This window comes from Tetrao urogallus, assembly GCF_951394365.1.
Source record: "Tetrao urogallus genome assembly, chromosome: 2".
Lineage (NCBI taxonomy): Eukaryota > Metazoa > Chordata > Aves > Galliformes > Phasianidae > Tetrao > Tetrao urogallus.
This window is the reverse complement of record NC_136814.1, coordinates 105889414-105904243: the sequence shown is the minus strand read 5'-3', so window position 1 is coordinate 105904243 and position 14830 is coordinate 105889414. Positions and strand designations below refer to the sequence as shown.

General features: G+C 50.5%; 1 protein-coding gene across 1 annotated transcript in view; it reads left to right on the top strand.

The window, feature by feature from the left end:
- Positions 1 to 7427: 7427 nt before the first annotated feature.
- XKR6 (XK related 6) overlaps positions 7428 to 14830 on the top strand; it is a gene marked incomplete at both ends in the record, with an annotated part of 141075 nt that continues 133672 nt past the window's right edge. Inside the window, one exon of the mRNA XM_079550753.1 lies at positions 7428 to 8146. Within this exon, the coding sequence (XP_079406879.1) occupies positions 7428 to 8146 (719 nt within the window). The remainder of the gene's footprint in view (positions 8147 to 14830) is intronic.

Here is a 14830-nt window from a genome sequence, read left to right as displayed (position 1 = left end):
TTCCACTTACAAATGCAAATGGCACAAAATAATGAAGAATGTGCAGGTTCTTGAGAAAAACGGTGGTGACAATTTCGACTGGGCTCATACCACTGAAGTATTTTCCATGGAATCACTAGCTAAACTTGAATGTTACGACTACACAGATGAGAGCAGGTGTTCCCTTCCCACATCCATACCTCGAAATGCAGAAGGGCATTTCCATCTGAGATGATTCAATGTTTATTTTCACATGGCGAAGGAGAGGAGATTATTGTCATCTGCATTGATGAAGAAGGTGGTTGTCACCTTCCCATTTTTCCTTATTGAATCTTTGTTAGCAAATAGCATGTCTTGAGTAAAATGAGAGTAGGGGATAATTTATATGGTGCCACACTTGGCAATGAAATTACAAAAGTGAATCAACATGAAAGCTGAATAATTTTTTGTCTCAGCAATTTAGATAATTATGGACAAGGCAAGCATTAGTTTTGCTGTAGAAAACAGACCAAGTTACTCCAGTATCTTAGGGCAAAACTTCAGTTCCTTAATTAACAGATTCGGAAATATTGTTTCTGCTGGCAGATGGAAGAAATGATAGGAGCATTTGCCAAAGTTAGAGACGTTGGTGATGTGCCCATGTTAGAAAGCACAGTGTGTGCCTGAACTGAGACTTCAGAATAGCACTACTTAATTTGTAGACACTGTGTGGAATAGCCACATGATCATTTTTGTTATAAAAGTGAGACCTTAAGCATCCATTTCAAACCTGGGCAAATCTCATCTGTCCCCTGAGATATTAAATGACCTGCACACAGTCAAATTAATTTAAAGCACTAAAATCATAGAAAGGGAAATGGTGATGCCATCTTGTTACTTCTGCTGCCGTTGAGAAGAAGCTGATATTACCCATCTCTAGAACCAATATAAGGAATAGGAAAAAACCTGCTCCTAATGGCAAAATACTCTGATGCAATTTCCCTATCTTTAATGCTATTTAGGGTGCCCAAAGGTGGCTTGGACATGTTGATCCAACTGACAGGTATGATACTGGAGGTACGAAAGATCGAAGCCCGTTTGGAGCATCAGCTGGAGGCCTGGTGAGATATCCTAGAACCTTACAAATGGCACCAGATGTCCACACGTGGTCAACTGCCCAGAGCCATTGGTAAGCTTCTTGTTGACTATGGAACTCAGATACATAACTCACCCATGGACATGTACCATTAGGTGTCTTGTTTTAGAGCTAAATCCAGCACCCACTGACACAGAACACGAGCACTACCAGATGGAGGCATTTTGTTCAGGACCAAAGTGGTAGAAATGGTGGTTGCAGTGGAGCTGAGAACAAAAGGACATGTAACTGAGATATCCTGCAAGGTTCATCACGAAAGACAAGGGCTGCAAAGATACAACCAACCTGAACTGCTGCGACATCTTATAAGATCAGTGGGAAATGAGTGGGGAAGATGATTTCTCAGCAATGCCTTGACTGAAGGAAGGACTGAGAAGCCCACGCCACCGAGGAGCAATGAGTGGGATGATATTTCAGGAAAAAGGAGATGGGAGATTGAAGTTACCAAAGCTGCTACAGCCAGCAACCATTTTCTTATTTTCCAAAGGAAACCCAGGCAGATTGGGATTAATGCAATATTCTGTCTTTATTTGGCTTGATAGAAGAGATCATGAATTGAATTAAGCAATCTGTGGTGGCAAGCATTAATTATAGAAAATATGTTACCCTTTTACATGCATGGGTTTGGATGAGGTTACAGAGCTTTCATGTATTATAAAACCGGTGTGTTTATGTGGAAAGGGATTTGTGTCACAAGGAATATACTTCACCTTAGTTAAGGTGTGAATTCCAGCTCCACTTGCTCTCATGACCAAAGGCGATGCATTGGCTTTCCCAGTAACCAAGAAGAACAAAAAAACTACCTGCTACGTGCAATTCCTGTGGGCAGAGAGACCAATCTTCCCATGTGCTCAGTTCAGAAGGGGAAGAACTGCTTGATAACTTCTCTTTTCACTGAGCTTCGAGTAGCAGTGTGGCACGCTGACAACAGCAGCCAGCTACTATATGAGATACATCCCTGCCCTTCATAGCCAATTAAATCACTGGGGTCCCATGGGGGGAAGTAGGAAATGCTGTGTAGTAGCTTTTTCCTAAATCTCAGCTTGGAAGAGTACCAAGCAAGTCCATCAGACTGGAGGTCTTAGCTGTTAATGCTCTTCTGAGGGAAGAAACACACTTCCCTGCATCACTCATCACCTCTTCTGCCGGGTAGCCAGTACCTCTAAGAGCACAGCTGAGGGATCAGCCTGTGCTTGGTTTAACAAGACTATGGAAAGAAAAGGCAGGCAGGTCAGAAGGCTTCTTGCAGTCACCTTCTTCTGCACAGACCAGCCCCAGGAGGCCCTACGATCACACATGCGATGTCACCGGGTTAGCTGATTGCATCTAAAAGGTGTCCCAGTAAAGGCACTTTTCTGAAAGCGGAGAGACAGGTTCCTTTTGATGCGCTGTAATAAATGAACACAGTTGCAGCTCTCAGGAGATTAAAGGAAGCCTGAGAAGAGCTGAATAAACCATGTCACCGCAGGTAAGATCTAGATAATGGGAGCTGTGAAGTTTTCTAACTTTCCCAGGACCATACCAATTATTGAATTTGTCAGGAGGTGTAAAGAGGTTTGAATAAAATATTACTGTCCAATAGAAGAAAACATGGGATTCCTGTAATTACATATTTAGTAGAGAAATATTATCTGTCTTTTATCATGTAATAGCTGAGAACCTGAACACATTTTAGGGACACAGTTCGAACTTCACGACATCTCTAGGGTACAGCAGTGTATTTAGGGTATAGCATTCCATCTTGACAAAAGCACAGCCATAAAGAGGGCTCCATTTTTAAGGAACAACCTCTTGCTTAAGTTGCTGTTCCTCTGTGATTGCCTCCATCCTGATAAAACCTCTGCTCATGGGGATATTTACTTTGCAGAAGGACCCACCTCTGGCTGGACCACTGGAGCACGAACATATTCTTCCAGGGAGAGGTAAAACATTGTGCCAGGAGAGGTTCAGGTTGGATATTAGGAACAATTTCTTCTCCTAAAGAGTGGTGATGCAGTGACACAGCTGTCCAGGGAGGTGGGGGAGTCACTGTCTCTGGAGATGTTCAATCTGGAGAAGTGGCACTGAGGGATGTGGTCAGTGGGCATGGTGGGGGTGGGCTGGGGTTGGACTGGAAGATCTCAGAGGTCTTTTCCAACATGAATGACTCTATGATTGCATGATTCAAAACTACTCTTTTGCATATGGAATTACAGAAGTCAAGCACTCGATCTAGCTGTGAGGACACACCACATTCGGATGATCATTAACACATCATTATTATAGATAGCCACTAATAACATTTGATTGGATTGCATCAGTTGATTGGATTTTTTAACTGAAAGCTCTAAACCTAAGCCCCCAAATAAAACCAAAGCGTTGGAACCCGAAAGCTTCACCAAATAGGCAGTTCTTTGGATAACTGTGAGCTAGCTTTTTAATATACAACATTTGGCAACTTCTGTACCTTTCCTAGAGAAGCTAATATCACAAAGTGCCGCTACAGGGAGACACCAGTTAAAACAGCACCGTGTTAATCCTCCCCCAGCATATCCATGAAGCATTCATTAAGTCTAACAGAAAGTACAGGCAGAAGAATTGACCCAGGTGCGTCCTCTTGTCAGGCTCACACATTAGCTATTAAGTTTACCAACTTTCAGTACTGCAGAGACCTTAGCATCGTGACAAAAGAAGCCAGAGTCTTCTTTGCCTCATGCATGAATAACAAAGCCACCTGCTATATTCCAACAGTGGATGCTTTATTGTTAGTGATGATGCATGAGGCAGAAATAATGCAGTTTGATTTTTAGAGACAATACCAAGTTGAGCTTGCAAGGCTGTCAGTTAGCCCACAGTCGTTTGAGTTGGGAACTGAGCAAACAACTTGGAAGTAATTGATGGAAACTAATGACACAATAAAATGTCATTTTTCTGACCTACTTTGCTTAAAGTAAATCCCTGTTAATTGTGATTATCTGGGCTGGTAGCAGAGTACTCCACATCCACCAGATACTCAGCTGGATCCCCCAGTTATTTAAATGAGGTAGTTCCAGATTTACACAACTCTGATTCTGGCTTACATACCTCTCTATATATAGTGTTTGTTCCCCTGATCTGAATAAATGCCTGGAAGATGGAAGACCACACAACTCAATTAGTGTATTGATTGAGACAAAAAAAGCCTTTAACCAACCAGCAAGAGAAGGGCACCATTCCACGCCGTGCTTTGCTGGGCGCTGCTGGAGCACCAAGCGTGCCTCTTCTTTCTGGTGGCTCACTGCTGCTTCTGAAAAGCAGAATTCAACATGAAATGCAAGGATCAGACAGATCAGCTTTGACTGCTGCAAGAGAAAACTCCTTGCTAAACATGTTTTATAAATACTTGCAGATCTAAGGGCCATCCAGAGTTTACTCAGACCTCTGGCCACAAGCGCCTCCAGCGTGATGGAGGGTCACCGCTCAGTTGGTCCCTTCCAACTCAAATGATTCTGTGATTCTTTGGCTCTCTGTAAGGGCCAGTGCTGTAATCACACAGGGCTGCAGCCTGATGGAAGGGGCAGGGCACCTTCTCCGTAACCTCACCTGAAGCTGTGATCCAGCAGAGGCTGCGAGGGGGGTGCTTGGGGTGCTCTGAGCACAGCCGTGCTTCTGCTGTGGGATAAGTGGGTGAGCTGGAGCTGGAGAACATCATGGGATGATCAGGAATTAAGATGTAAGCGGTGGAGATATCACTTCTGGCCACCCACAGAGTCATGTAGCCATGACTCATCGCCTGATGCAGGAAGGAGCGCAGCGTACCACGCATCAGAATGGACAAGATCTTTCCAAGGACAGATGATCCGGGCAGGAAAACCTTTCAAGGTCTCTCATCCCAACTGTTTATTTTCTCACACTGGTATGTCATTTCCTCTGTAAAACTGCAAAGCAATGTGTTAATGTCAACTACTTATTTTTTCTCTCTGTCTGGAAGGATCTTATGCTTTCTAGACTAGATATACTCATGACCGGTTCCTACTCCTTTGCTCTTCTACTGCTGCCCCTCAGTGTCACGCCCTTCCCATCTGCTTTCCAGGATGTACTTACATACAGAAAACACACTCCCCCTCCATTCTCACTTTTGCCGAAGCAAACAAGCCAAATTCTTTCAGCCTGCAGGAGAAAGAAAGCACAGATCTCTGATCAGCACCTGGCTCCTCCCTACCCGTATCCAGCCTGACTTCACCCTTCTTGGACACAGCTGGCCACAAAATGCACTGAGAAATGCAGAGGCAGTCTCAACAGAATATTATCTCATGTCACATATCACCCAAGCAATTGCTTTTCTCATTTAGCGTGCCAATGCTATAATCCCCAACTGCTGCCTTCTCCCACCCGTATGTCTCATCGCACAATTTTGGGCTGTTTCTGTATCAAAACAGATGAGTCTTCCGTCGCCTTATTGGTTCACAAAGTGCAACGTGCACCTACACTTCTACTTAAATAAGGCTAAATAGTTTAATTACTTTTGTGCTGTCTTTGTTTTGTTTTGAAATCGTATGTAGCAAATTTGCTAGATGGAAAAGTTCGCAGAGATGAGGAATGCTCCCATTTATATCTCACTGCACTGCAAACCAAAAGTTTAAGCAAAACACATGCGTTCATCACTCAGGAACACAGGGCAGAGAGTCCTTATTTCTCAGTGCAGCGTCAAAGAGAAGAGTGATTTTAGGTAATATATACTTACCATCCCCTGGAAAATCACTTGGAAAGGCCAAATGCACACTTTTCACGCAGCTTATTTAGTACATGCAAACACTCTTCCCCCAATTATTACTTTTTTCATTGCTGGAAAAAGTATTTTTATGCACACTAGTGCAGCTTTCCACCTTCTCACTGTTTTATTTCGCCAGTTCTCGAGCCCTGAATCCAGCTGCCCTGATATTTTGCCACAATAATAAAAAAGAAATCAAACAAAGAGAGGGGGAAGCGAGAGCCCACAGGAGAGCAGAAGGGTTGGAGCAGGAGAATGCTTATTGAATGGGAAAAATAAAACAGAAGAGATGATAACCTACAGAGGACAGCACAAGACAGCAAAGAATGTGGATGAGATCAGTGAGCAAATGTAAATGGGTAGAAAGGAAACCATTGGAGGAAGGACAGGGAGTTGGCCTCCCCAGCAGGTCCCTGTCCAAAGCTTGGGCCTAGGGAGCAGCTCAGGTCCAGACAAACACCAAATCCTTTGTGGGGCCACCAAGAAGTTCTGGGCAGTCTACCTGGCCCTGTAAGAATGGGGTGGGCTAGCTAAGTGTCCCCAAAGAGGGAGCTAGCAAATGGGGGAAAAGAAGATGGAAGGGCCCATGTGTTTATGAGGAGAGTCAGGAGGATGATGCAGAGAAGGACTTGGGGTTCCTGGTGGACAAGAAATTGGACTGTAAGTGTGTGCTTGCAGCCCAGGCAGCCAACAGCATCCTAGGCAGCATCAGCAGAGGGGTGGCAGAGGGGCAGGGAGGGGATCGTCCCACTCTGCTCTGCCCTCACGAGCCCCATCTGCAGTACTGTGTCCAGGCCTGGGACTGCAGTCCAGGAAGGATGTGGGGCTGTTGGAGCAGGGCTGATGAGGGCCACAGGGATGCTCAGAGGATGAAGAAAGACTGAGGGAGCCGGGCTCCAGGGAGACCTGACTGCGGCTTCCAGTATTTGAAGGGAGCTTATGAGCTGGAGGGGATTTTTGCACAGACCGGTGATACGAGAAGGAAGAATGACTTTAAACTAGAAGAGCAGAGATCTGGGTTAGATGTTAGGATGAAAATCTGTACCCAGAGGGCAGTGAGGCCCTGGCACTGCTGCCCAGAGCTGTGGGTGCCCCATCCCTGGAGGTGCCCAAGGCCATGGATGGGCATTGAGCAACCCGAGCCGGCGGAGGCACCCAGCCGACGGCAGGGGTTGGAGCTGGGTGGGCTTTAAGGTCCCTTCCAACCCAACCACTCCACGATTCTGCGACTCTGTGACAATGCACCGGGAGGTCCGGGCGAACACCGGGGCCGGGCGAGGTCAGCCCGACGAAGGCACAGCCGAACTCGGCGCAGGGCCCGGCCGCAGGCCCCACAGCGTTGCCCCTCCACCCCCCGCCGCCCGCCGGCCCGGCGCTGCCCCGCTCGGTCGCTAGGCGGCCCGGCCCGGCGCTGCGCGGCCCGGGAAGCGCCGCCCCCGGAAGCGGCGGGCGGGCGGCGGGCGGGCAGGCAGCAGGCGGGCGGGCGGCGGGTGGGGGGACGCCGGGAGCGGGGACGGGGGGGGCAGAGCGAGCGAGCGCGCCCGGCGAAGGGGCCGGAGACGCGGCGGCGGCGGCGGCGGCAAGATGGCGGCCAAGTCGGATGGCGGCGGCGGCGGCGTGGGCTTCGCCCAGCTGCACAACCTGGACGAGGCGGCGGCGGCGGCGGCGGCGGGCGTCTGCGGCGGCGTCGGGGCAGCGGCGGCGGAGGGCGCGGAGGAGCCGGGCGGCAGCAGCTCCTTGCACATCTGCCACTGCTGCAACACGTCGTCGTGCTACTGGGGCTGCCGGAGCGCCTGCCTGCGGAACCTCTTCGGGCGGGCGGCCGCCGCCGCCGCCGCCGAGCCGCTGGCCCCGCGCCCCGCCGACGAGGGAGCGCCGCGGGCGCCGGAGGTCGGAGGGGCGGGCGAGCGGCCGTGGCTGGACTGCCTGTGGATCGTGCTGGCGCTGCTGGTGCTGCTGGGGGACGTGGGCACGGACCTGTGGCTGGCGCTGCACCACTACGGGCGGCGGGACTACGTCTGGTGCGGCCTGACGCTGGCCTTCGTGCTGCTGCCCTCGGTGCTGGTGCAGATCCTCAGCTTCCGCTGGTTCGTGCAGGACTACACGGGCGGAGGGCTGGGCGCCGTGCAGGGCCTCAGCAGCCGCGGGCCGCCCATGATGGGGGCCGCCGGGCGCCGGGGGGGACCCGGCGGGGTAGGAGGAGCCGCCGGCACCGCCACCCCCGGGGCGCAGCGCCTCTGCAGGATCTCCGTCTGGGTCTGGCAGTCCGTCATCCACCTGCTGCAGATGGGACAGGTGTGGAGGTAAGGGCGGGGGTCCGGGCTGCGGTGGGAACGGGGGGATCGCTGTCACCTCGTGGCCCGGCTTGGATGTGGAGGAACGGGGCTCGGCGTTCAGCGAGGACGTGAGCTGACGGCTTGGCTGTCGGCTCGTGGGCCGGAGCGGACGCGGGTCGGTGTGTCTTTGCTGGGAGTCGCTGCCGCCTCGCGGTGCGGTGGGGACGTGGGGCAGCGGCTGGTGGCGGAGCTGGGGTCGCCACCGCCTCGTGGTCCGAGGTGTGGGGTTCGGCATCGCCTTACGTCCAGTGGGAATGTGGGGTAGTGAGTTGACTGCCTCCTCGTGGTCCCGCATGGACGTGGGAGAATGAGGTTTGGTGTCACCTCGTGTCCGGAGGAGTAATGAGTTTACTCCAGCATGAACGTTGGTCACTGTCACTTTGCCGAGGTGAAAGAATGAGGATCGCTGTCACCTCGTGGTCCAGCTTGGAAGTGGGTTGCTGTCCCTCGGCTGGAATGAGGGTCGCTGCCCACACGTTGCCCATGATGGGTCCTCTCGGCATGGGGACACCCAATGTCCATTGGCTGTAATAGGGTGCATGAGGGTTGCTGTCACCTCGTGATTTGAGGTGGGTCAAGGTCCTCTGGTTGAGGTCGGGCTGAAGGGGTCTCCTGATGGTCCGAGGTTGACGTGGGTCACTGTCACCTCATGGTCTGAGGTTGACGTGGTCAGTGGCACCCCACGTGGAAAAAGAGAGGAAATTTGGGGTTCTTTCCCCTTAGCTTGAAGAGAGCCTCAAAGGGAGGAGAGATACCCATAGAGTGATCTGTGAGGCTGAGGTGAGGGAAATGGGGCTCACTGCCACTTTTTGGCCCGTGGGCACGCAGGTTGGTGGATGTGAGTCAGTGCTCCTCAAACTGGAGGAGATGTGGGGGCTCTCCTCGTGCTGCCCAAAGGGAGAGAAATTCCCACAAAACATGCCCATGGGGCTGAGGTGGGGGACTGAAGTTTGTTGTCCATTCATTGTCTGAGTCATTGCCCCCCACGTATAGAAGCAGGAGAGATTTGGGGTCATCCCTGCTAGGCTGAGGAGAGGTTCCCCCAGGTAAGTGTGTGGGACTGAGGAGGCCATGGGGGCCTCATTGTCGCCTCTTGGTCCTCACTGGGCAGGGCCAACACTCTCCCCATGTAAAAGCAGGGGGAGATGAGGAGCCCACAGTACCGAGGGGAGAGAAATTTCCCCAAAAGTCAGTGTGTGGGGAGCTATGGGGAGGGAGGATGTGGAGGGGCTGCTGCCTGGGGGAACGTGACTTTGTGCCCCCCACAAGCATAGGGGGTTGAAGGGGTGCCTTAAGAATGGGCTCTTCCTGCCCCACAGGGTTGGGGCAGGACCAGGGTATGGATTTGGGGCTGCTCATCCCTGCAGGTGCTCTGAGAGGTGATGCTAACCACCTCCCAGAGGTGACAGTGTGGACGTAGGCCCAGGGCTGGGGGTGACCCCCGTGCCGGCATCACTACGGAGTGAGGCCCTGCAGCCATGGGGAAGGCTGGCCCCAAGAGATGAGGGGCAGCAAGGAAGCAGCCCCATGGAAAGAGGGAGCTGTTCCAGAGAGGCAGGGGAGAGATGAGGGGCAGGCCTCTGGCTGTGGGGTCTGCTGTTTCCAAAGGGATTGGCGTCAACCTGCTGTAGATGAGGGAGGGAGATAAGGTTGCATCTGTCCCCTGTGGTGGTGGGGAAGGAAGCAGTGGGGAAACAGGGATGTATTTCGGGTTGTTAGTGTGAGACTGAAGGTCAGAGTCGGGAACCGATGCCGTGGAGCAGTTCTTGAGGACAGGCCCTGGAGCGATCAGGGGATGGGGAATGTCCCTGGATTCAATGGGAATAAAAGAGTGAGCGAGGATCTGTCATCCCCCACATGAGATGGAAGAGGGAGGCAGGGAGGGATTCTCTAGGATGAAAGCCTGTAAGATACAAACGCTTCCAGAGAGACAGCATTTTTACGGAAAGAGGTGTTGTAAGGACAACTGTAAAGACCCGGCGTGGCCCTGCGTCCTCTAAGATCGCTCTGGAGGGGGTATGGGTTCATAAGATGGAAGGAGAAGGAGATGTGGGTGATGGAGGCTGGAGTGAAGGCTCCGGGTAGTGGCATTGGGTCCTGCATGCACGCCCCCCCTCCATATATATGGGAAGAGGGTCTCAATGGGGCTGGTTGGGCTTGAGCGTGCTTAAAATTATCGGTAGGCAGAAGGTGCTGGATTTTTGAGGGAGGGGAAAACAGCACCAAATGGTGAAGCTGGGAGGGTGCACATCCCTGCATCGGCATTTCCGATGTGAATCCGTGGGGCCAAAATAACCTGATGGATGGATGGATGGTAGGAATTTTTCACTGGGATACGGATGAGAAGGAAAGGAAGAAGGTGGTGATTGATGAGGAAGCAATTCTTTATTTATTTATTTTAATTGGTGCTTTTTTTTTTTTTTTTTTGGCCATCTGGATAGCAGAAGGGGTTAACCCTGCTGCCTAATGAAATCGGTGGAGAAGTGGCTGGAGTTAAGATGGAGACAGCGTACGGGAGCCTGGGGGAGGGCTGTGTGGGTGGAGGCAGGGGAGGGCCTTGACACCTCTTCTGAGGACACCGCTCTGGAGATAAAAATGAATATACACATCAAAGATTTTGTATTATTTCTTTCCGGGGGGGGGTGGGGGGAGGTGGAGGGGCTGGGAGCTGCGTGGGAAGGTTGCTTGAAATGTATACCTGGGAAAGGAGCCCGTGGCACCGCGCAGCGCAACGGCACGTACATATATTTCCTCTGCACCTTCAATGTCATTTGTGTAATGTTCTGAGCGCGCTGGTGCTCAGCTCCTGTTGGGGGTGGATTTTGTTTCCTTGTGGCCGACATATGGACCTGGGGATGCTGAAGGGGTGGGTGAGCTGTGATGCCTACGAGGGAAATAAATCGGGCTGCGACCCTTTCTCTGCTTTTCCTGATGCTGATCCCATCAGCAAAAGCGTTTCTTGATGCAGATGCTTCTCTTGCAAGTTGGGTTTCTCCTCTCTCAGAGCCAGGAGAAATAAATGGCTGTTAGCCTGGTGCAAGCCTGCATGGGCACAGACAGCCCCGGCATGCTTCGGTGAGCAGTGGGGAGGGGGATGCTGGAGCCTTGTGGAGGTGATGCCTGTGGAGGGTGATGTGTATGGAGGGGTGTTTTATTTTGTCACGTGAAGAACTGAGGCTCAAGTAACCCAGAATTTCCTCCGCTTTGTTACTGCAGAGAAAAAAATCTTGGCTTGTGAGACAGTGCAGTGCTGGGGCTGCTGAGAGGGACTGGGAAGGAGCTCTGCAGCCCAAATGGCATTAGGTGCAATGAGGGAGTGTGCTCTCCTGTTGATCACCCATCTCGCCAGCACGCGACTCCTGCTTTGTAGGGCACGCCGGCGGCGTAAAGCTGCCTCCCAGTATCTGACCAGAGCAAGAATAACTTCATGCTGTCTGTAGGCTAGCCTCCACCAAGGCATCTTTTTCCATTCCCACTGTAGCGATTGCAGACGCCGTTAAAATTAATCTTGAATGTGGTGATGGGACTAATAGTGGAAGGCGCTGTTTTAGCAGTGTTTGCCTGCAGCTAAATCGCTCCGTGCTGGTAAGAAGTTGATACGTGGGGACGGAGGAGGAAGACCTAGAACAATGTAAGTTCAGTGCATAATGCATCCAGCCTGGTTTCCTGCATGATAATGGATATGCGCTGCGACTGCATGGAGCGTAATCAGGGCTGTACGTTATGGAGAGGCTGTCGTGGCTGTTGCTCAGCAGCTGGAAGCGAAATCGCAGAGAACAGAGGGGGCAGGTTGGAGTTGTACAGCAATCCTGTTCCTGAATTGCCAAGGGCTTGCTTCTTGGTAGACATTAGGTAATCTGGGTTTTACTTGCGGGGATAACACGGTTCCTGCAGGGACTTTTCCTGGATGTTGGAAACGCTCACCAGTGAGATGGATAAAGCACATTCTTATGGCAGGGACTCAAACGTACGTCAGGCTCTTTTTTTTTAGCAAGGTTGTTTGTCAGTCTTTCGTGGTGGTGGATGTAATGTAGTTAATTGCGTCTGTGTAATAAGGGAGGGTGGGGGCTTTGTCTTCTACTTGTGTCCTGGGTCCCCTATTACAAGTGTGAGAGGTAACCAGGGGGTTACTGAGGGGGATTGAGTGATGTTTGGAGTTTGTTGCATTTGTCTTTTGCTCAGCTGAGAATTGGGGCTGTATTCATACTGCCTTCCTACGCTGACTGCTGGAAAGAAAGTGCATAGTGAAAGTGTACATACAAACATCTTTATATGGAGATTTTGAATGGATGCTTGAAGCGCTGTGATCTTAAATTGCATTCCCACCGATAAAGCTTGGGTACTGGAGGGTTTTACCTTCATACATCTGCAGTTTTCACCTTTCATCTCAATCCCTTAGACTATCTCATAGACTAGAACAGTTCAGCAGACTGCTACAGAAGTGAAGGATGCCAGCTGGGCACACAACACTGAGTGTTGCACTCCAGCCCTGTGAGCTGCAGAAGGGAGGCTTCTTGAGGAGCAGCAGTGCAGTGCTGTGGTTTTTTGCTGGTAGGCTGAAGGTTGGTGAGTCCTTTCAGCTTGCCAGGGCTCTTGCTTTCACTGAAACCATTCATCTCTGTAAATTCAGGAAAAATAATTTTGACTGGGAGTTTTCATGTCTTGAGTAGTTGTAGAAGGTGTATTTGTGACGACTGGGAGTGTAAGCTGCATCTTGTTTGCATGTTGTACTTTTCTGTACCCCAGTAGTAAATGGGTCAGTGGGTCATGGTTGCTGTCCTGGAGTACAAGGCTTAAAGTCTGACCTTTTGCAGTGCAAGGTGCTATTAAAGAAAACAGTATTGAATTCCATTGGATTGTCAGAACGTGGAGTTGGTGCTAAAATGAACACAGATCAGCTGAAGATCTCACTGTCTGGTGACTGTCAGTAATGGTAAGATGCGTGACTGCGGTGCAGTATATTTGGGTTTTGTTTTTAAAAATTGATTGGAATACATATTTAGAAGAGAAACATTTTGCTAAGAAGAAGAAAAAAAAACCCACGCTGTATTTTGACATTAAAACACCATGTGTGTGTGCGTGTTTAAGGGAAAAACTCCTAAAGTTTAGGCAAAGACCTGACATCTTGTTTATTAGTGGAAAGACCAAATCTATGAGTTGTTCATCACTTGGTGTGCCCGGAGGTGGAAGGATGAATCAATGGGTTTAAAAGGAATATGTGATATTTAATGACTGTGCGATGAGTAGGTTTCGGCTTTACTAAAATACTTTGCTCTGGGGTGAACTGTGAGTTGGATATAAGCTACTTTAGGTAGTTTGGAAATGCAGGCAGCTAAGATATCTAAAGATGTTTGCCCAAGTCTCTTGAAGTGGGAGGCATCGCCTTGTCAGATGACTGGTGAAGCAGCTGCTGTCCGAACGCCATCTCCTTGTCTTGGTTTGGGATGTTTAATTCCATAGAGCCTTTCTGTAAATTTACTGTCTGCCCTGGCACACTCAAATGTTTTTTTCAGCTTTTTTCTGGTTAGCTTGTCTGGCAGCTAAGTTTTTCCCTTTAGCCAAGTTTTAACAGCTTGCCTTTATAGTATGGAGTTTTGTCAGCTTTTGACAAGTTGGCAGAGGGAAGACGTTCTGGAACAGATGATAAATGTGTTCTCTTACAGAACCAGTCTGGGGTACAACTTTTTTTTTCCCCAGTGAAGCGGTTCTCCCTTCCAAAACCTTTACTTGTTCTGTCCCCAGTTCTAAGAGTTTTCTACAGGATCTCCATAAATATTGGGTGTGGAGGTCCAGTTTGTTAGAACGTGCCAAAGGTACTGAATCTGAAGTACAGGGCAGGTAAGTTGTGGGAGTGGGTAATAACCAGCATCATCACTAAGAAGAGGCTTTCTCGCTTGAGTGGGGTCTCCATTGGTTGGCAGGGCTCCATGTCTTGTTGAGTGCTACCCACTAGAGGGGGTCAAACCACAGATGTTGAAGCAGATCTGCTTCCCAGCCCTGGGAGGGCAGATTCCTCAAGACCTCCCCCTCCCCTAGTGAGGAAAATGTGCTTCCCTGACCTGCTGGCAGCTCTCTTTCCAAGCAGCTCAGTGTTGGGAGTGTGATTTGGGGCAGTGGATGGGCAAGGTTGGGAGGAGGAAGCTCCCTGTTGGGCATAGGGATGCTGCTGAGGAAGAGCCAAGGGGAAACAAGGTGCTCTGCAGATAAGGAGGTCGTGCAGTGATGAGCACTTGGCACTTCTCTGCGGGGTTATATGGGGACACAAAGATGTTTTAGTGCCCTTTCTCTCCTCCTCCCACAACCAGCATAACGTTTCATAGTCATGGATGGCTTGGGTTGGAAGGCGCCTCAAAGAACATCAAGTTCCAACCCCCTGCCTTGGATAGGACTGCCAACCACTAAAAGAGGCACCAGATCAGGCTGCCTACAGCCCCCTCCAACCTGGCCTTGAGCACCTCCAGCAATGAGGCAGCACCTCCAGGGATGGAGCCTTCTTGGCTTTCAGGGTGAGGATACCAGCGTTAGGTGTTTTGCAGAGACCATCTTCAGGAGTCAGAAAACAGTCCAGGAAGAGAGAAGCAGGACTTGGGTGACAGCCTGGTTTCCCAAAGACTTGGACCAGGACGTCCCTTTTTCACTTCCTCAGGCTTG